The sequence below is a fragment of the Aythya marila genome (assembly GCF_965140915.1).
Source record: "Aythya marila genome assembly, chromosome: 18".
Taxonomy (NCBI): Eukaryota; Metazoa; Chordata; class Aves; order Anseriformes; family Anatidae; genus Aythya; species Aythya marila.
In genome coordinates, this window is record NC_139059.1 from 6,418,687 (window position 1) to 6,441,641 (window position 22,955).

Below are 22,955 nucleotides of genomic sequence, written 5' to 3' on the forward strand. Positions count from 1 at the left end.
CTAGGACCCATACTTGTCTCTGTGCTTGAGACAGTAAAAGAAATAAATTAGAGCAGAAATGCCTCTACAGATGGGCCAGCTGGCTGATGGACTTGAGTCCTGCAGGCTATTCTGGTCTTCAAGGAAAAGGGAATCTTAGACCAGCTCCCGCCATCTCCACTTTGCCATGTGCTGTGTGCGGTGAAACAGCTACCCAAATCTAGGTGATGGGCCATCTGCTCTGCGAACGTCTCTCGTCCCAAGCAAATGCTGAGCTGCGTAATATTGTGCTCTCTTGCAGTGGTTTTCCTGTGGAGCAGGTGCTGTCTCAGGGCCCTGTCTGGTGAGTTAGGGTATTTGCTCTGTGCTTAAATGCAATCTGGATCCTGAGAGCTGGGTGATGTTTCCAGCCCTCAAGTTCACCTCAGGTCAAAGCAATCTAGCACGTGTTAAAAATACAGCTGGACAGCCTTTAATCACTCTATATTGCCTGGGCAGTGTTGGGTAAATTCATTATTAGCAGGGAGGCAGCACTAATGTTTTGCCAACATGCTCATGGGGCTCAGATTAGGTGACTCTGAGTGGTGAGAAGCTGGATTTTGAGGTGGAGGGGTATTCACTGACCTGCCACTCTTCTGGATAAGGGTTCCTCCTTGTGTGTGCACTTCCCACTTTCAGAAGAGAGCTCAGGATCATCAGGTTGTTGGGAAGGTCACCGCCACCAGGCAGTGATGAAAATCCTGTTAGAACAACCCTTGCCTTTTGCCCTCATATGTATTACAAGACCAACTTTAACCTTCTTCCTTGTTGTTCCTTTAATCCTCATCAAAGCAGCATATGCTACATATCCTTCTGCCATGTTAAAAAAAAAAAAAAATAATAAAATAAAAAAGTGGGCTCCCAGCATGACCACAGAGGCTGTGGAAAGACAGAGAATGAGCTGTGTCTGGTAAGATGTCTAATAGGACATTTTCAATGCCTGTTGTAGATACCTTTTCACAGCTTGGACTTGGAGTCTGTCAGTTTCACATATTGACTTGGACAGTCTGATTTAACTGCAGCATGGCCCTTGAGGCTGGAGATAGTCTGGGAGCATTTAATACATGCTGACATCCCTAGATTGCAGAGTCTGGGCCATCTAACAGTCTGGGTTCAAAGCCAGCAAAGCTGAGAGTTGTTTCTGAAACCCTTGGAGACAAAAAGATTTTGCAAGCAACTGACTCTTCCTTTCCAGTGCCAGCCATGGAAAGGGGCTAAATATGACCAAGGAGCAGGCCTTCTATTGGCAGCTCTTCTGTGGTGGGAGATAAAGCAGCAGTTGTCACTTCCGTATATCAGGAAGAGAAGCTAAAACTCAGGGCAATTCATTTTCAGAACCTGCCTTCTAGCCCAGAGCAGAGCTGGGGTCAGTGCCAGGAGGCCTGACTGCCAGGCTAGTCTCCCCAGGAGCCGAAGTCACTGCTGAACCATGGAACGATTCAGGCTGGAAGGGAATGATCCAACCCAGAGCCAACAACCAAATTGGATAAATTTGCTTGGAGCCTTGCCCATCGTGAAGACAACTTATGGTTTGAGTGATATATTCGCTTCGTGCCAAGACAATGTGGGAAACCATGGATGGCAGCAAATTCTCTGTTCCTGGGGCAGATCCGCAATCCCAAAGCCAGCCAAAGGTCCTCGTATTGTGCCCAGTTCAGCTGTTGAGTCTCCAGCTGCTCTGGTGCCCCTGAGGGCTGTTTGCCATGGGGGGAGAGGAGCAGCTGGCTGCGCTATGTGAAGTGTCTGCCTTTTCCCAAGATACCCATTGTCTGTCTGCAGCATCAGCCTCCACCCTACTTGTTCACTCAGCCGTGGCTGATGCCTCTTTAATTAAAGAGGAGAAACAATTTGAGTTTTCATTTTCTTTTCTCAATCCCATTTCCAATTTCCATCAGAGTTTGTAGCCTTCTCTCCTTAATTTTTTCTTGAAGTTTTGATGTGGTGTCTTTGCTTTATGGGGTATTTGCCCTTAAATAAGGAAGAAATAGAACAGAAAGGGGGGGAAGGGAGAAAAAAGCTTGTTTTGGGCTAGGGAATTAAGATCTTGAGTCAGATGGCTGCTGCAGTCATTAACATATTTACATTTTTGCTTAAGAGCCTCGTTGAGGATCAAGGGAGTTAAGGGTGATTGTCACTGAAATGCAGAGGAAACCTTGCATGAAATCGCCGTTAGTCTCCCATTGTTTGGGGGCGGGGGGCAATCAGCCGTCCTCATCCCTGCGCTGGTTGGGTTGCACTTGTCTGCCCAAGGAGAGGGGCAGAGGCCGAAGTAACCAAGCTGAAGGAAGCCTCCGCTGATTTAGCCCAGGGAGCGCTTCCTCTGGGGCAGGACCTGGGGCTTGCTGCTGGCTGCCCGTCAGCTCTGGCCTCTCCGTGACACAGAGGTGCTTGCCTGGGCTCGTGGGACAGCCAGTCCTTACCGAGATCGTCATGGATAAATACATGAGGCGTCTAGTGAAGGTCAGTTGCTTTTATAATTGATGGACCCAAGTGTTTTGCGTGTGCCATCACAGGCTGTTTTTGTGGTGCATGGAGGCTCTTCTTCTGCAGAACTGGTGCAGGGATTGAGGCAGATTGAAGTGTTGGGTGGATTTGGGGTGCTGTGGTGACATGGTGACAGATGAGTTTAATGTTCCTTTATTTTGTTTGAATAAGTTTAAGTATAAATAAGAGAATTCCCTTACAGCTGGGGTTTACAGTAAAACATTCTGCTCCAGCTCATGGAAACTGTGTTCTAGTCCTGTTCTGAGGCAGGCATTTTTGGTTCAGATGCCAGTTGTTTACTGTTCACCTATTGCTCTTTCATGTTGTTCAGACCCACAGTCCCAATTCAAACTTATTTCTAACTGGAATCAATACCATAGTGCCTAAAAGAAAATTATACATGGTAACGTGGCAGAGGAGAATGGGCTGCCGAATACACTGACGGTACTGAAAATACCAGCTACCTTCTAATGCTGCTTTGGTGGGAAAAGCAGGAAGATGGTGCCCTGGAGGGGGAATGCTCGTGCCTAGTGGTGTAAAAGAAGCATCCTCAGAGCTGTCTTGTTTGTAGGTGCTGAACAGGCTTCAGCTGTCTGTCTGGAAAGCCAGCATCCAGCAACAGATGCGGACAGTACCGGCCTGAGTAGCAGGATCCTACCTGCTCCAGCACTAGGGAGTCTGGAGTCATTATTGTGTCCTCATGGGCTGGTTTGAAGTTCTGCAGTGCTTGTGTAATCTCTGTTCTTGGTTACAAAACATTTCTTTTTGGAATGCTTTAAAACAGAACAAAGTCTGGGAAAAGTGGTTCGTGATCTGAGTAGCATTTTTGTACTTGGGGAGCCTGCAGGCTTTGGCTCTTGTATCTCTTCTGGCCTTTGAAGGATCATCGACACTCCCCACTGCTGTGGCCATTGGTCTTTCTACAAAGTCAAACAGTGGGCACACAGCACGGGGGGAGATTCCTGTGCTTCAGTCGCTGACCCTGGCCCTCAAACTGGGAGGCATTCAAACCTTCAAGGAGCAAATGGTTTTGCTCTAGACAAGATAAATTCTGACATCTTAAATGTCCAGACATACTTGAAGTGGTACAGTTAAGTAAGGTGTTGGTTGGGTCAAATGTTTTCAGGAAATGAGGATGAACACAGCAGTGTCTGTGGGATTGCAGGTGTTAGATCCATTCATTGAATGACTCATCTCTCTGCTTCTGCAAATTCCCCTTGAGAAAGGTCACCTCAGGTATTATGCTAGTAATACTTTATTTCCTGGGTATCTGTGCTCTGGGACTGGGCATTGCAAAATTCAGATTTCTTGGGCATCCCAGCAAGAGCCCAAAAGCACCGGAGCTGAGCCTTTTGGAGAACCCCTATCTTTTGGGTTGGTTTTAGGATTCAATTAGTTAAAGCATTAGAGCAGGGTGACTGGAGTAGGGGGAGCTGAACTTGTTCAGGGATTAATATTAAGCCCTTGTTTAACAGTAAACAGCTGATGAAATCCACCTTTGGCTTGAGGTGCCAGCTGTCAGGAAGGGTACATCCAGGCCACCTCACAAGGACAGAGCAACCTTTGGCAGGTGGTGGGGGTGAGCACCCAGCTCTGTCTTGGTTTGTGTTGTTCTGTGTAATCCACTTTTCCCAGCAGCTTCTACATGAAGAAGCTGCTGCTTTGACAAAATAGCACGCCAGCCCTGCTCCAGCACAGGACAGCGATCTCCCTTGCTCAGGTTAGGCAGCTCCTCCTCAGCAAAGCAGCCAGCGATAACAGAGTCCCCAAGAGCAGTGGGAGAAACGTACTCAACTCAGGCCAGAAGGAGCTGGAGCCAGGTCCTCGCACGCGGCAATGCATCCTCTAAACAAGCTGCCGTGCCTGAAGCCGCTCTGTGTTGTAGCAGCTCTGCTCACAGCTGAGCAGTGCCAGCCCTGTTGGCAGGCGGCATCCTCTGCCACATCCCTCTTCTCACCCGCTCCCTTGCCAAGGCAGCCTTTACTCTGCTGTGTCTGATCGAAGGCCCGGCGCCTGTTCAGCTTTTTTTCTGTTAGGAAAGAGTGAGAGGATTGTCGGGACCTTTTTGGCTCTGCCAAGGCCTTTTATGTCCCAAATGTTTCCATGAAAAGACTCCCTGACCACCCTGCCCCCTGACAGCCATTCACTCCAGCCAACAACTTGATATCATTATCTACAAAAGGAGGCCAGTGAGCACCAGGGAGCTCAGAGCCAAGTTTGGGAAATCAAAGGCAAATCTCCCAGCAACAGAATTCTGGCAGAGATGGGGCTGTGCCCCAGCTAGCGCAGGATGGTCTGGCTGCCTGCGTCCGCTGGCTTTCAAAGCACAAAAGAAACATGCTCGGCGTGGTGCCAGCGCTGGCTTTGTTGGGGCTGGGGGTGTGCCTGCCTGCATGCGAGGGCTGCCAGCAGAGTGCCCTGGGGAGCTCAGTGTCAGTCAGAGGCTGAAGCGATTGGAAGTTTGAACAACCACGTGAAGCTGTCTCCTTTTGTTCAGTGACATTTTTAGGAGATGAACCGTTCAGAGTGATGGAAAACAGCGACAGTTTTGGTCATTTCCCTCCAAATCTCACCTGGGACTTTCCTTCTATTGAGTCGGATTTACATTCTGAAATAGGCATGTGGCTGCTTTGCCATTTTCAGTTTCACTTAATGCTATCTCCAAAGACGCTTTCCAATCCATCTCTAAAGAGCTTTTCAGCAGTGAAAGCACTTGCACTTTGAAGGCACCTATAGAGGCGTTTTGGAAGGCTGACTATCAGGAGAACTGAGCAGAAGGGGCTCGAGGAGGGATGACATTCCTGTGTTGCAATTGTATTGGGAAATACAGGTGTAAAACTGGTTTCAGTATGCTTTGTCTCACAGACTGTGTCTCCAATCTGCTTGATAGTCAGATAGAGAGGGGTATGAAAACTAGCCAGGAGAAGTGATGATATGGAGAATGTAATTACAGAAGGTGAAGGGAAGGATGCAGACGGTATCGTTACAGAAGGTGAAGGGAGCTGACTTAGCTGAAGCTTGGATGGAGGTGGGATGACAATGCCTGGATTCACCCATCTCTGCAGGTGGGGAAAAAAAACTGGGTGCTTTGCAGTTCCTTGTGAAAAGAAGCTGGAGGTCACCAAAATCTAGAGCAGCCCCGCGGATCCCTGCAGGTCTGCATCAGACAATGAAAGCGTAGGAGGCTAGAGTTGTAGATAACATGGAATGGCTAATTCTGGCACTTTCCCCTCCTGTTCCAGTTTGATCCTGACAACACTGGCTACATCAGCACCGAGAAGTTTCGTTCCCTTCTCCAGAGACACGGCTCAGAGCTGGACCCCCACAAGCTAGAGGTCCTCCTGGCCCTGGCAGACAGCAACTCAGAGGGAAGGATCTGCTACCAGGACTTCGTCAACCTGGTGAGTGCTCTGACTGGCAGGGCCTGTCAGTCCTTAGCTCTGCTTAAAATGCTGTCTAGAGAGGGACATCCTCCCTTCCTCCCTCAACATCACTGTTTGCTGTCTCCCTACATCACACTGCATGGGCTTGCTGAAGCATTTGGTGGTGGCTGAACTCCTAAGCAAAGAGTCAAGTTGCTGATGATTTTTTCCAGGGAGACATGTTCGCATGGGAAGAACCTGTGGGAATTGTTGTAAGAACAGCATGAAGCAGTGGTTGCTGATAGTTTAGAGGCTTTTCCTCTCGATATCAGTTGGTAGCTTAATAAGGAGCCATTTGTTCACAAGCAGAGGTCTGTCAGTCTGGGGGTCTCCTGTTGTATTGAAGGATTTCACCACTTCCAGAAAAAGAATATAAATGAATGTTTGTTGACTTGCTGGGTAGAGTCACATTGCACTGCTGGAGACATCTACAGCAGCAGGGAGATAGTGTTTCTGGGTCATGTTTGTTATAACCCAGGTAAGATGTCTCAGACTGCATGAGTCGTGATCTGGATACCTCTTTATCTCTACTGATGTGTCAATTAGTGAAGGGATCTCTCTGTTTTTCATCAAGGCAGTTTGGCCAGCCAGCACAGATGTAGATGTGTGCTATTAGATACCCAAGATGGCCTAAAAATCCTTTATTTATTTATTTATTGCAAAACAGGTCTCTTAGGCAGTAGCTGTTCCAGGCACTTTGTCCTGTTCTTGCTCTGTCATTCCCCATCTGAGTCCCAGGAGACTTATTGCAGCAGGAAGAGAAACCTGGGTGTCAAAGGTTATGAGCAGGGAATGACAGTGACGTTCTTCAGGTTTTGCTGGAAAGTTGGTTCTTGATGCAAAATATAATCTGTTTAATTTGTAATAATTTGTAACTGTGTACCTCAGTCAACATGGGGATTTGATCCTTCATTTTGGGGGATTGGACTAGATGATCTTTCAAGGTCCCTTCTAATCCCTAACATTCTGTGATTCTGTGCTTTGTCATGTTCACTCGTGCGTTGTCCTCTAGGTTTAGGAAAAAAGCTTATTCTAAATGTGAGACAAGGCATATAATCAGAAAAACATTATAACAGGGCACAGCTGTCAAGGATCCAGGTTACAGCCTCAGTCTAGCAGTGGTCAGTGTGAAGATGAAATTACACTGATACAATGATATAAAATAGATCTGCTGGACCTAATTGAGCAGTATTATTAGCCCTCTGCATGTGTTTATGTATCCGGTAAAATAAATGAAGAACTATTAAGTACCTCACAGTGAGTGTGAGGTTTCTTTCAGTTCTACCTTAATAAACAGAGTGGTCAATAGTACTCTGTGATCAGCAGCGTATTTATAGTAACAGCTGCTTGTTCTATGGTTTGGTATGTTCAAAGAACCATGTAAGCATTAACTAATCGAACGGCACAACACTTAGGTAGTGGGAAGAGGTATCTTCTGACTTACTTTACAGAAATGATGGCCCAAGGCCAGCCAGAGCATTGGCAGCAGGCTCAGGAAGAGAACAGGGCTTTTTCTCTCTCCTTGCTTCACTGAGCTTGAGAGCAGAGCAAGCTAATGAGACAGGTGGGAGGTGAAAGGCATGGACAGCCTCCTTCTCCTTTGGGAAATGGGAGTTGGTAGCGGTCTGCACCTGCCTGAAGTGATTTCTGCAGAATGGCGAATTGCCTTCATTGCTGTTGAATGACTCCTGTAAAGAAGTCATGGATTTTCTATCATCAGCCCTTCTATCCTCCTTATCTGCATTTTTCGCCCTTGCTAATCGATAGCTAATGCAAATGCCAGAACACTTAAATTACTTACAAGTGGCATCTTTCTCTCTCTTCCTCCAGTTGCTATTGATTTCCAACATCCAAAATTTTTAGGGCTCCTTTTTCCCTTGCTAGTTTCCTGCTCCCAAACCTTCCTTGTGAACTTCCTGATGAAAAGAAACACCACAGTTGACACACAATTGGAACTCTGAAGTTGGTGAAACACCTCTGATTCACTGTACAGGTGTCAGTCTTAGCACAAGCATTTATGTGGGGCAGTATTAAGCACATGCTTTGTGCTTGATGATCATCATCCATCTCTGCTTTTTGCTGAGTTTAATTTGTCTGTTTTGGTAGTTTAGAAAGAATCAATATGCTCTCAGAAATGATGGTGCTGGATCTGGGGACCAGGAAAGCTTGACCCTTTTCTAGATCCACAGAGTCTTTACAAGGCTGGCTCTGTATGTCTGCTTTTTAGTTCTTCTTCAACATCCGTGAACAGATACCCTCACATGATCAAGCACTGCTGATCAGCGGATCCCTCATGGCCTCTCAACCACATCCAAGGTACTAAAAATTTGAGCAAGAGGCAAAATGGCACCAATGAAACCCTGGCCACCAGAGAGGCCTTGAGGGGACGAAGGGGGCTGAGTAACAGAGATGTCTTTAGGTGCAGTTGTCAAAGCAGATGTGTGAAAGTAGTGGCGTTCTTTAGATGTAGAGCTTAGGGATATGGTTCAGTGGGGACTGCTAGCGTTAGGTCAGAGGTTGGACTCGATGATCTTGAGGTCTCTTCCAACCTAGAAATTCTGTGATTCTGTGTGATTCTGTGATTCTGTTCCTACTGGGGTGGTTCATAAGCAGCCCTCATGGTTTCTTCCCAAGCTTGGTGATGAAAAGAGCTGATAAGCTACCTGCAACACTGTCTAACAAAGCTTCAAAGTCAAAGTGGTTATTCCCACAGCAGAAAGTAGGGTTTAACCAACGGTCCTCAAGGGAACTCAAATGCTCTTCCCTGGTCAGTTCCTGGGATACAATAATCCTTTCTGTTTTTTTCTATAAGGTGTGTTCATTTTGATAAAAATTGAGTTGGGAGGGTCCTTCCTTTTTTCAGCCTTTCAAAACCCATGATCTTTGCTGCGTTCCCTGGATGTGTGATAGAATGAGGTGCTGCTTATTCTGCAAGTGCTTGGTTACTTGCTAGAGAGTCCAACGCTGAGAGATGCTGTTAGTGACTTCAGAAGCCATTGTAACTCTGTGATGTGATTATTTCCAAGAGATAGTACAGGCCATAAACTTCACAGAGCAATACTGTTGATTCACAGAGGGGCAAAGTGGAGGTGATTCAGGCTGCAGTGGTAGCTTGTGTTTTGTTCTTGTGAAAATAAAGTACATAACTCTTAGCCTTGCTCTGGAAAAGGAAAACTTCTATAAAACCTAGTGTTTAATAAAGCAGACTTACTAGAAAAGTAAATCACAGCTTATATGGAGACTAAAACAAAATCTGTTTTGCAGCCCAATGGATCTTGCTGCCAGTGCAACTCCACAAAGCAGCCTAGTTCTCTTGAACCAAGTATGTTGTAAAAGCTGATGTAGATTTATTTAATGTGGTCCAGATTGGACCTGCCAGCATGGGACAGGAGAATTCTAGGGGAAGGGAGTGTGTTTGCCCCATTGCTTCAACACTGGCACTACCCTGGGAGGTGCCCCTAGTGCATACTGTAGGTCCCGCTATCCCTGGTTTGGATTTCATGTTTAAAGGACAGGACTGGAAGTCAGGTGGACCTAAGTTTTGTTTCTGGCTCTGCAGCAGATGCACTGTGAATCTCTGAGACAGAGTTCATTGCATACCTTGGGAAAAGCAAAAACACTACTGCTTCCAGCAGAAATGTTTAGCTGTAGCTTTGCAGGAACTTGAAGTTGATGTCATATTGTGATGGTGAGCAAAATATATTAGCTAATTATACCCATGTCCTTTGTTTTCCTGATCAAGGGTTAGCACCTGCTTTGCTTTCCCTGGCCTTGTTGGTTTCCAGGGACAGGCTAACTCTTTGTCATTTTCTGTGAGGCATTTTAAACACTGCGTAACAATAATCAGGTCACCCTAATCCCAACTTTGCTGGTGCCAGCACCTTTACCCTCCAGAGGAAGATTTCCTTTCGTTTTTGTGATTTTTCTCTCTGGTTTGCTTGGAGTATGCTGCCAGACTGCAAATCCTGTCACTTCGAGAGAAGAAATAAAATTGCAGATGCAGGCTAAGAACTCTGCAGCCTTTGCTACAAGTGATGGATACACGGGTCTATTGGCTGTGAGAGGAGGATAACTTTGCAGTAGGTTCTTACTTCGTGGAAGAGGCTGGAACATGAGCTGTTGGTGGAAGGTTGCCTTGTGCTATATCCTGCTGAGCTGAATGCTCAAAGGGAGACTTATCTCAAAATAAGTTTCGAGTTGAATGTTTTAAGATTAAAAGGCTGTTGCAGAATGACCCTGGACTTCAGTTCTAGTGGCCTTGTCTGATGCTTGTAGTTTTGTTCTTCCTGCTGCTAGTCTGGAAAGGTTTGTTGCAGGAAAAGCTTCAGATTTCATAGCTCCATCTGTTCCTCTTTCTGTTTCGTACTAGCTGCACCACTGAACCAGGGCATGTACCCTGCCAACCGTTAAGATGACTCCCATTGCTAACCTCGGGGTTTCCTTCAGCTTCCAATGGGACATCCATTTTAGTGCTTCCTCTGTCCTTGATTCACTGTCTTGGCTGAAACTCTAGGATTCCTGAGCTCTCATCCTGGCCTTAGTTCAGAGATATAATAAATATTTAATTTTTAAAAAGGTTTGAAAATCTCTTACTTCAGTATTTGTTCTAATATTATGCTGAGTAAGAAGTGCTTCTTCTCAAGAGATGGATGGTTGTGCAAATGAGTGGTTATCTGATTGTGTCCTTATCCATCCCCTACCTCCTCAACATATTAAAGCCCTCACTGGGGTGAAAGTTCTTACTCCAGGGAGCACTTCCAGGAGCTGGATACCCTCCTGACAGGTGTTCTTCACTGCTTTTGTGTTGTTTTCCTTCCCATTTTGGAGAAAATGAGTTGTATATCGTTTTTAATACTCCAAGAGCTTCATGCATCTCCTGAGGGGGGAAAAAAGCCATCAGGGGGTCAGGTGGGTATCTTGAAACAGAGTAACCGGCATGCAAGAACTTCTTTTGGAGAGTGTTCAGCTTGTACATTGATCTGACTCCATTAGATACTGGCTGCGTATACCAGCAGAAGAGAGTATTTTCTTCCAAGTGAACTAGTCTGACAAATAATCATTATGCCAAATAAAGTGGAACTTAGCACAGAAATTTCCATCCTTAACCATGGTTCCTCAGCTGTTTCCAATCACATACAGTTGAAACTTGAGAAGCATGATGTCAACTTCAATGGTCATTTTAATTGTGTATGTATCTAAAATACATAAGTGAATGGGAAATATTATAAAGGTATTTTAAAAGAAAACTGCTTCAGAAAATAAAGTCTGGATTCACTTCAGATGCAGAATCCTTCCCAGTACTGAAGGAAAATGAACATGTGCTGGGGTTTTGAGGTTTCAAAGTCTGCTGCATTTTGACACAAAGTTATTTGAAACAGTAAGTTTGACTTGTCTTGTAAGTGCTCTTGTACTGTGGTTTACCTTTTCTAATGGAAGTGCTAGAAGCCTGGGACATTTAATAAGAGTCCAGACAAGGCCTTGAGCAGGGAAGACTCCTGCAATGACAGCGATAATTTATTTGTTTTCTCCTGCACTTTTCTTGAATTCCCAGAAGAAACCACTGCTTAGTCAAAGCTAATCAGGATATTTCCTTTTGTATCCATACTGTTTGGGAAAGGAAAATACTACCAGGTTGGTGCAGAGGATGTGAACATCTGTGACAGATGAACTTAATGCTGAGCTATGTGTTTTGGGCAAAGCAGTCTTTACCCACATTAGCATTTTGTAGAAGTGCATATTGAGGGAAGGAAATAAATGTGAATCTTGAAAGCAAAATTGATTGGAAAAGCTGCATTTGTAAGTAAAGTGGGTTATAAAACTAGAGCTGACAGAGGCTTTTAAAAAAGCATGTGCTAACTTCTGATTTAGTGCTCTGTCTCTTGGAGGATCAGAGCTGGAGAGCTGAATGCATTGCTTGTCGTTGTATGTGTTTAATAATAGCTGGAGACCAACCTCAGAGATGCCAGTACCTAGTGGGTGGAAGTCCACATTTTTCTGAACTTCCTGCATGAGTCTGAATAAAAACCATAAAGAGAGTGCTGTGCCCGTCACTTGTGAAGGGCAGCAGCAGTAATATAGATAGCCAAGAAACCTGGAGAAGTTGGTCTGCTAGTAGGAAAAGCCAAGTTCCACTGCAAGTTGTAGGCAATCTGAGATTAATTCTAGACTGACGTGTCCTGAACAAAAACAGGGCTTTGTAATCCACTGAAGTTTTACACTGTCCCATACTAGGCTGCAAGGACTCATCCTAAATTTTGTCATTTTCAATATAGAAAACAGATTCCTATCTAAGTGGGCAAAAACTGTCCTTCCCATCCGATGCATCAAACGCACCCTTTGAGCAGAGCTGTAGCACTAAGCCTGCTTTTGTTTTGGTGTGTTAATACCGAAGGGCAGTGATGGCAGCACATGGTTACAGGTCGTCAGCCTGGCTGTTTTGCAAAGGAAATTTCTCTCTGCCTAACAACTATTTGCAGGCATGAAGGACTAAGGGAACATGTTGTTTCCTCTCCCGATTCCCCATATACTATTTTCTGTACTCATCTGCCTGTAGCTTTAATATCACGCTCATTAAAGAAGTCCCAGATCAATTGCATGAAGAGAAGTGGGGCGGGCTGCCCAGGGCTTCTGGAGCTGCAATAACATGCAGGCCGACAATGGGTCTAGTGTTCCTTCAGCTGATGATTAAATACTTGGCTCATAAATACCAATATTATGTAATTCCTAAATCAAGTCAGCAAATTGTGACCATATGGGAGACTTTCTCTTTGGAAAGATTTGAGTATTCCAAAGTCAGTCTGAGGAACAAAATAGGCTTCTTATCAGGGGTTGGTGAGAGCAGCAGTAGTGACTTAATCCTCTGTCTTTCCTTGTGCCTTGGTTTCACTTCACCTCCTAGCTTGAGATAAAAACCATGATCCTAAGGCTTGTGGGGTTATGTGAGTAGGCCCAGGACTGCGGTGTTTGCTTGAGTCCTGGCAGTCAGCTGTGCTGCCTCTTCAGAGCTTGTTGGCATGATGGGCAATGAGTGCAGGTGGGGACCAGCAGGATGTCTTCTTACTGAAAGGCCTAATTTTAACGGGTGCTGAGTACATCCAGTCATCTGTATTTTAATGGGTTGTGGGAGCTTTTGGGCATGTGTAGTGTGTTCCTGACGCTCTGTGTGTCCCTGCCTTACTCGGCTGTAAAACCATGCCAAGGCTATGGCATTTAGAGGGAACTTGGGCCTTCTTTCAACATCCTCTGCTCAAAAGGAGACTTGACAAATATTATTTTTTTTTTTATGTTTTTGCCTGAGGTGGCAGGAGGTTTAGCTAGCGCTCTTAAGGGCTGTGAACAGTTAGAGTTGTAATTATGGGTACCAAAAGGCTTTTAATTTTCTAGGTAAATTGAAACCTGGCTCCTACTGACACAGCACCTGCTGTGAGTAGATTCAGGGAGTCGCCTGTTCCTTGCCGGTCTTGTTTCCTCCAAGGAGTGTGGTGTGTTGCAATCTGGGAAGAATACTTGGTGCTGTATCCTCTGCAGGACTGCAACAGTTCAAGACCTGCTCCATTTCATTTGCAGGCAGTTTTCTCATTGCCTCTTTGCTAAGAGTGCCTCACAGTGTATAGAAATAACCTTGTTGTTTGTGTTTGAGGCAAGGGCTTTCTCCAGCAGTCACATTTGCTACCTAGAGAGCTGTCAGCATTTTTCTCAAGGGCTTCTCTTGCTCTTGTAATATCAACATTTACTGCTTTTCCATCACTACTGGTTTAAATAACTCTTGGCGTTTTATCATCCAGATGTGACCAGAAACAACCAATATGGAACACCTTGTAAAAGTAATGGAGTGTGAGAACAGGTAGTCAAGAGAACAAAGGTACAACTGTCTGTCATCATTTGTTGGAGGAAATCATTGTCATGAGCTTCCCTTTTATCTTCTTTGTGACATGTGAGAGGTCCTGTTGTATTTTCCTGTTTTGGAGTAGGAAAGCAGAGCTCTCTACTGGACAGGAGGGCCTGAGGTCAGTGCAGCCTAGTGATCAGAGAATTCCAGCAACCTGGATTCTTCCACTAACTCTATTGTATGACCTTGGGCTCGACTCCCACTTAGTGCTGGGAGGTCCAGCTTCTCACCACCTCAGAAGAGCCACAAGCTTCATTCATCTGAGATGTGACTTCCACAGGGATCCTACAGTATTTCACTTTTATCAATAGCAAGGAGACATTTCTCTTGTGCTTGATTATTACATTGAGGAATGCCTTCAGAAACATCACCCTGATGAATTTGCACTGATCTGACTGTTGTTTGAGTTCTCTGGGCAGCATTAGCAGTAAAACAGAGCAGGACACTGAACTGATGTTGATACGCTAAATTCAGGCAATTGAGCTGAGCAGGTTCCTTTTACCATGCTTAGCAATAACAGTGAGATTCAGTGGTGCTTGAGTTGGGATTCTCTGCTGAATAAATGCAAGGAAATTTGTTACAATCTTAGCATGGATACAAATGTTGGCAGCCTCTGGGAATTCCCTCTCATCTCTCTTACCAGTGTCTGCAGCAAGGAGGTGATCCTCTGCTGAGAATAGTCAGCAAGCTTTGATGCTGAACTGCAATGATCGTTTTCTTTGATTTGATCAGGAAACTATGGTCTTCCACTGAAGTGCTGCAGCAGGAAAAGGTGCTGATCGCTTTGTAGTAGGCAGGCAAATCATATGTATTGCTGTAATTAGAATAGACGTTACAGCAGCTTCAGGTGACTGTCAGGTATTTGCATCTGTAGTAGGCAAACGTAGCTTCAATCTCAATTTAATCTCATCCACAAGAGGAGTGAAGCCAGAGAGAACAGAATAAACTCTGCAAGGGAGCATCCATGGTGTGTCTCTGACAGGCAGCGAACTTGAGCCAGTGCAAGGTCATTAGGTGACTAAAGGTGATTGATGAAACAGAGGGATGTTGATCACCCACAAAAGCTAAGAAAAGCCTTTCACCTGATAGATGTTTCTCAGTGAATTTCTGTATCGGAGGGAAGGACGGACGGGCTGCAAACAGAAGGCTAAGTAGGGATGGGCAGCTGCTGGGAGAATGGGTCACAGTGCCTGTGTGCAGAGCTTGCAAGGCCAGTGAACCATCACCTCGGGTGGCCTCCTCATCTTCCTCCAGTGATTAAGAGGACCTGGCTCCCTGCAGTGATTACTGTGTTTTAAGCAGCTTGGTCCAGCTTGAAACAATTACTCAGCTGCATGGGCACTGAGAGACAAAGCTCTGGACTTTGCTGTCGTTGAGATATTAGCCAAAACCAGTGTGATCCATGACAACTGGAAGTCAATGCTGATGAACATCGTCTCTCATTTGGTTCTGGGAGGCTGAAGATGCTGGTAGTTTCTGAGATCAGGTAGCAATTCTCTAGGAAGGGGAACCAAGCTTTGCTGCCTTTTCCTGTAAAAGGTCCCCTTACAATGTTTTTAATGCACAGATAGGTATTTTATCTTTTTAAGCTTTCTCTACAAAAGATTCAGCCAGTACAGTGACTCTAATGCAGTAGGTTTGTTTGACATCAGGGCTAATTAGCAATTAACCAAATCTTGGAGCAAGCACTCTCAGACCAGATTTTTTTTTTTTTCCTTCCAAGCAGGCTAGGCATAAAATTCCATCTGCCTAATTTGCAAATGCAATTGCTTTAATTATGCATCCAAATTGGGAAAGTGTATGCTCAAAAGATAGATAGCTAATTCTGTGCACGTCTGATGATAATGTGTATACAAGTCATCACTGTCTCAAAATCTGCTCCCTCTGAGGATAACTTAAAAAAAAATAAAAAAAAATAAATAATTAAATCCTCTCCTTTCGCAAGTTTACAGCAGCTAGACAGCCTGTATACCAGTTTAGTCTGTGTTTTGTTGGTATTGCTTGTCATTGTTTTTGTTTTACACAAGGGAGTCATTTTCCTTTCCCAGAGCTAAATCCTGCCAACAAGGATCAGAACATAAGGGTTAGCTGCTGTGAATGTACCTGCTTCTGCATTCAAGAAATTCCCTGCCCCTAGAGATGGCAGGTGCAGGGAAGTGCAATAGAGCAGGGAAGGTGAAGGGAAGGAGGACACAGTGCATCCGTGGATGGAGGCTGGCAAATGGGCCAGAGAGTTCAGCTGGGTACAGCCTCTGCTCTACCTTGCCGGTGTTCTGCCCTGACCTCATATATTGGCATCATAATAGAAAATCCTGGTGCTGTTTTTTCTTGCACCCCATGCAGGTGACCTTGTGATCAGGCTGAGACTTGGTTCCTACAGCTCCAGCCTGGTGGTGGTTCTCCTGACTGCATGGGTCTGGCGCTGCCAAATTGGTACTAATTTCCCCTGACAACTGTCAGGCCCTGCCTGGCCTTGCTTTGTCCTCACGGTTTCCTCCTTTTCTTTTTACCCAGATGAGCAACAAAAGGTCGAATAGTTTCCGCCAAGCCATCCTTCAGGGGAACAGGAGGCTGTGCAGTAAGGCACTGCTGGAGGAAACAGGGCTGAGCCTATCACAGAGGCTGATCCGGCACGTTGCATATGAGACCCTGCCACGAGAGATAGACCGCAAGTGGTACTATGACAGCTATACCTGCTGCCCTCCACCCTGGTTCATGATTACCATCACTATTGTAGAGGCAAGTACCTTAATGCCCTGTCTCTGGAAACTCACCCCATGCTGCCCGGGCTTTTGCTGGGACATGACCAAAGACTAGCGTGGGACTAGTTTGGACCCAGACAAGGATGAATGTGAAGCTGATATGAACATCTTGGCTTGCCTGTGTGGGTGTGTATAAGTGGAGACTGTGGTCCTATCTATCTCTGTGTGTGGTGATTAGTCATTGAAGCAATTTGTGTATGAAACCACGGAATCTGGGAAACCAAAGCAAAGTTTTTTTGAAGAGCAAAAACCAGAGTAGTTTTAGGGGTAATTCAAATAATGGAAATAGAAATGAAATTCATATGTTCTTTGAATAGAGAGAAAAAGGAAGGAATGGAAACTAGATTAAATATCTTCACCTTATTTCTTTCTCCAATAAGGCCTTTGTACAATTGCTAAGTGATGCACTGGAATAAGCAAGGAGAAGGATATCCTGTGGCACTGATCAGTAGGGTGCTGAGTTCTCTGACTCAGTGGCTGGCTTGTTCCAGAAAGCCACATACATACAAGGTTATGCCAATGTGTTGCACGTTCCACATAATAGGGAACTTTCACAGTGAATGGCTGTCACATGGGAGAAAAATTGTTTTACAGTTGGCTTCCCATTCATGATTTTGAGTTGCAAAGTGTTTTTCAGTTAGGTAAGACATTTGCTAACCAAGGAATCTCCCTGCTCTTCTAGGTTGCCTTTTTCCTTTACAACGGAGTGGTATTAGACAGATTTGTGCTGCAAGTCACCCATCCCTTATACCTGAAGAACGCACTACTTTACCATCCTCAGCTCCGTGCTCAGGCTTGGAGGTACCTAACCTACATATTCATGCATGCAGGGTGAGTACTTGCAAACTGGAGAGATTCCCCACAGCTCAGGTTCCCTAGGGAGAGGCAGGAGGAGGAAGCAACTGAATCAGCTCATAAATCAATTTTTAAAAGCCCCAAACACAATAATTCTAAATTTGTCATATAATCTGTAGCTGAGTGTTGGGCAATGAGAAGCAAACCTTCACAGCTGTCTGAAGTTAGGAGGCAACGTAAAGATCTTAAGAGATGCTGCTCTTCTCCCTAAAACTCACCAGACTGAAGTGCAGTGTCCCTCTAGAGGAGGAGTACAACTGGTATAAAGAGTCTGCAAAGATGCTGAACTGGTATTTAAGAACTACATGTTGTATTTTTGCTAGACTTCCTAGTTGAGGTTGGAAAAGTCAATTAAACTCCCTGTGCCTATATTATATCACCACTTAGTGATGTTGTCCCTTCTGTAGGGACTGAGGTAATGCTTAGAAGCCTGAGTCAAGACTGACCTCCTGTTTTGTACACACTGTACAAACACCAGTGTTCCCGAAGAGCTGACAGTCTCAAATGACCAGATGGGCAGAGAATGGTTCACCTAATGCAAAAAATAAGATGCAGAGTAAAACGAATTGTCCTTCATTCCATGGGAGGTATGTAGCAGACTTGTGAAGAGAATCCAAGGCATGGCGATTCTAATTCTGTGTTTCTGGACTGTGCTAGTCCTCCCAAGATTCAAAGAGACTTAATTATGTGATGTTTGTGATGCCATGGTGATGAGTGAGTGTCACAGGAAAGTTCATCTCTGTACGAAACACTCTACCCCCTCTGTGAGCTTTCTCAGATCATTATCTTCACACATTCCTGGCAGATAATTGCAATTTTCTTTAATTCTGTCAGTGAAGAATCAGAGCAACAAGATTTTTAGCAGTGGTTTATAGTCTGAAACTGGATAAAGATCCTTTATTCTTAAACAGAAAGCTTATATTCCCATCAGTCAGTGTTCTCCTTTAAAAGGCCAGAAAGATCAAGAGGATCTTTTCCTTTTTCCACTGGGAAGCTGATGTCTCTTCTCGGCCATGGAATAACAGCCTCAGTGTGTAATTGGCCTTGAGTGCAAGATGTGCCACAGATCTCTAAATAAAAATCATAGCTGGGACAGAATGGACTTGACCCAAGGGGAGAGTAGAAAAAAAATCTGGAGGAAACTTTTAAATGTGGTGACATCTGTACTCTGCATGCTAAATCCCTCAGAAAAAGTCCTGTGTATAGTGGTGTCAATCTACAAGTGGAGGCTATTGGGCTTAGATGTGAGGCTGGTTGTGTAATGAGAATTAGAAAGATCCATCGCTGAGAATGTTGGGGAAACTGGGCTTGCAAAAAGAAGGACTGCTTAATTTTAACTAATGCAAACTAATTTGTATCTGAGTTTTTTCTTCTGGTTTTGTTTTTGTTCTACTGTATCACTTCTGTAACCACAGATTGCTCTGGAATTCCTTTGAAGAGAAGCACCTGCACAATGACAATTTTTCAGCTCTTAAATGTCTTCCTGTGTCACTTGGGCTTCCTTTCCTAACCAGCGTAAGGTCACCCTTATCTGTAGCAGGCAGTACTCTGGCATTCTCCACATTTATTGTCTAAAAAATAACAGGTTTATTTCACATCTGTGGCCAGCTTTGTGATGAACAATGGTGAAGGTGGTGCGCAGAAGACTCATTGTTTTTGTGACGAATTCCAAATTCTTTAGCTACATAGCCCTCAAAACAATGGAAAGTCCTGCTGGAACAATAAACCCCATGACTTATTTGCAGTAGCTAGAGTTAAGCTAAATGTTCACTTATTGCTAACTCATATGTTTAAGCTCCTTTCATATCAGGAGGACAGATAAATCTTAGAAGGGTAATAATGTTTGTAGTGGAAGCCCATCATTCTCCTCTTGTTTTCAAATGAGAGGCTAACACAGTGTCATGGGATTTATTGCTGTTCTGTTCCCAGCTGAGACTTTAAGATGGTAATGTGGACTGCTGCTTAATTTAGTGCAGTTGGTCTGCTTTTTTGAAGAACTAGTGACAGTCAGAAGGTGCCCAAGAAGGCAGCAGTTGCTAAGGCTTGGGTGGCTGTGCCTCTAGAAAGATTCCAAAAATGCATGGACTGTGTGATGGTCCTGATGGAGAGAGCTTTGTCAAGGGCTGAAAAGCCAGGCAAAGTTGTAAATTCTGCCCTTCTGCTTTCATGGAAAGCAGATGTTGATTATCGGGGGCCCACACATTTGTAACACTGCCATAACTAATGACTTGCATTGATGCTCAGTCCCATTTGTTTGGTCTCAGGGAAGAAGAAAGTCTTTAATAAATCAATGGAATTGTCATTTCAAGAATGACGCGTTCAGCACCGGCAAAGGCTAATTATATTTTATGGGTGCTTATTGACTGTGGAGCCTTCAATGCTCTTAGCATGATGGGGAGAGGGAGTGAATGGGATCACTCCTGGAAAGTCTTTTAAGAACAGCTGTGAATCAGAGCGGTCACTTTAGAGTCTAGGATAAACTTTGCCGAGCCCTTACAAAAGCTGCCTTTGAGAAACAAGCCCCAGTGCTTTGTGTGAAAATGTCAAGCGCTGCCTCGTGATGTTAACTGCCAGCTGAAGCTTCTTTCCTCCCCACGGTAAAAGGGCACTTGGATGGTTTGACTGTATTCTGTGATCTCTGTGTGACCTTTGCTGGTTGTTCCTAATTTAATTCCCAAGTTCTGTGTACATGCAGGATGAGAATGGGTGCCAGAATATACCCATGCCCCCATGGCCTCAAAAGCTTTGAGCAAGATGATAAACATACTCAGTTACGTTCTGTAATCTGCTACAATGGCAAACTGTGGTGCTGAGTGTCTCATGCAGGAGATAAACCTACTCTTAGAGAAACATTGTGGTAACAAACCCATTAAGATACCCAGAAAGGTCTGTTTCCTGAAGCATCATTTCTAGCAGCCTTTTCTGGTCCTCCTTTAAATCCTCCTGTATGAGATGATTGTATCCTTAGTGCATCTATCTTGCCATCAGCACTTTATGATGTATATGGGAAATTGCTATGGTAACATGAAGAAAGACTAACACAGTGAAAATACATGCAACTTAAGCCAATTATTTCTAGGGGAGCAATTAATTTCTTGTATAAAATACAACATAGATTTACATTAGATACTTTGCACTTCTTCCCCCAAAAGACACCGGTCTTCTTCACTAAGGGTGCCATTGGGTCCTTTCAGCCCACTTTTCAGTGAAAGCAGTCGGGTACTTTTAATACAGAAAAGAGTATACTCCCGGCTCCAGCATGATGTGGCCATTTAGCAAGGGTCACAGCCCTGTGAGCACAGGATAAATCTCAGATGCTAGCTGAGTATTGAAGAGGGAGCCTGTTCAGATGCCTGTTGCTGTTGTTACATCACTGGAAGACCCTGCAGGTGTTAAAGCCATGGGAAAATATTTGTATGAAGCTTTGAAAAGTAGCAAGACAGTTTTGTTAAGTATTATTGATTAGAACACCAAAGAATTTGCTTTGAACATGTTGATTTGTCATAGCAGAAACCTGCTGCAGCTGGTCTTTACCTAATACGAACGTCCTAGCTGTCACACTCTCTCCCTTTAGGCTGCAAGTGATTCCACATTTGCTGATGTGTGCAGCAGGGTTTGCTACGAGTCTTAGCCCTACTCTTTCCATTGTGTTTAACAGGAGTTTTACTGAGTATGATGGGAACAGGGGAAGAGAATAGGCAGCTTCACTGGATACGCCTGGCATCCCGCTGGGTGGCTAACATCAGCCAGACATGAAATACCCTCTGCTTCCCGCTTTGGCCATGATCACTTGGAGGTTGGCTCAGCAGAAAAGGTTGGGGGGCAGATAGCACAAACAGTATTTCTGCAATTATTTCTGCAATTATAAAAACAAAAATGTGTGCCAGAAAGAAACTGTCATTGTTTTGGGACTGCCAGGCTTACCTTGCTTTTGATTCAGTATCTGCTCCCCATGATGTCAACATATGTGCAGGGAAAAGCTATATCATTAGGAGAGAAAACGAGGAGTCCAGTTTCTAGCTGTTTTTCGTGGCTCTACTGCAATCTTGCTGCATTTTGGGGACAAGTCATTTAACTTCTTTACATTTTTTCAAATCCTCTATTTAAAAAATAAAAATGAAAAAAGAAAAACAAGTAACATGTCTCACTAAGAACTGAATGTGCTGTGAGGTCTTTGGCTGAAAAGCCCTGGGAGGATATAAAAAGATGATGAGCAGGAAAGAAAGAAGGAACATCACAACTCTCGGTCTGATTGTTCCAGGAACCATTGTTTTTTCCCAGTGTTAAAATTTACTCTCATGAAGCAGATGCTATTTGATCTCCTTTTGAGATATGTCTGTCACAAGGTTAGAGAAGGGAGATGAAGAGTTAGAAAAGAGGACATTTTTTTTTTCCCTTTCTCTCCTTGCTGCAGGATAGAACACCTTGGACTCAATGTTGTCCTTCAGCTCCTGGTTGGGGTTCCCCTGGAAATGGTGCATGGAGCTGCAAGGATCAGCTTTGTGTATGTCGCTGGAGTTGTAGCAGGTAGGTTACACCTCTAGGTGCCCTAGATGGAGAGGCACCTGAAAGTGATCTGTGATGAATTAACATAGAAGAAATGTTTTGTGACATTTGGGTATAGGAGAAGAGCAGTCACTGATTTTTCTCTGTTTTGAAATTCTTTTGGAGGCTGGAAGTGGGAAATATGCTACAACCTGACATCTGTTTCTAACTATCCATAGGCATAGTGTTTAGGAGACCTGCTTTAAAAACAACAATCCCCCTCCCCCCCCCCCCCCCCCCCCAAAAAAAAAAAATAGCCTTGCTGTAGCTGGTCTTCCTGAATGGGGTAGTCATGCTGTCATAGTGTACCTTTCCTCATGTCCCATAGAGGCCTAAAAGGAAAGCGTCATCAGATGCCTGCATGAAGAATCTTCCCCCTCCTCCTTCTCACCCCTAGGTCCTGTGCCAGTTCTTTCTCCATTTGTCCTATGCTGTCTGGTTCCTACAGCTAAAGCCTGAGTAAGCAAGAAGCATTTGGTTGTAACTTGTGAGCAGCTCACAGGAATCTGGAAACTCATTTTATCATGAAGCCATAGGTTTTGATTGATTTTTAGTTTGTTTTGTATTGCTTTTATTTATGTTTGGCATTTCCAGCAGTTTGGAGGTGATGAAAGTTAGCTGACAATAGATCAACATCTAATTAAAAAAGTAGAGGGTAAGAACAACCAAGGGCTTTGCAGTGGAACTCAGACAAGGATTGACTGCCTTAGCTCAAGATTTATGGTGATTTTCTTTCCAGCCTCATAACTTTATTTTTTTCATAATGAGCAGATAAAGCTATTGTAAAATAGGCTGCATTGAGTGCTAATAAATCCTGCATTCCAGAAGGGAGACCGTGAAAAGAATAATTGGGCTAGGACACCAGACTAGGCATGGTACAAACACCATGCTCATTAACGGAGAGAAAGCAGTTAGCAGACCAGCTCCAGAGTCCCTTGCCTATTATTTTAATAAGCATTAAAGTGGTCCCCAGCCTGCAAC

At 44.4% G+C, this 22,955-nt stretch overlaps 1 protein-coding gene across 2 annotated transcripts in view; it reads left to right on the top strand.

Moving 5' to 3' along the window:
* RHBDL3 (rhomboid like 3) overlaps nt 1-22,955 on the top strand; it is a gene marked incomplete at its 5' end in the record, with an annotated part of 59,171 nt that overhangs the window by 31,583 nt on the left and 4,633 nt on the right. For both annotated transcript variants that reach the window (XM_082774577.1, XM_082774578.1), the window contains 4 exons: nt 5,745-5,903; nt 16,327-16,551; nt 17,257-17,405; nt 21,844-21,956. In XM_082774577.1, the coding sequence (XP_082630703.1) occupies nt 5,745-5,903; nt 16,327-16,551; nt 17,257-17,405; nt 21,844-21,956 (646 nt within the window). The remainder of the gene's footprint in view (nt 1-5,744; nt 5,904-16,326; nt 16,552-17,256; nt 17,406-21,843; nt 21,957-22,955) is intronic.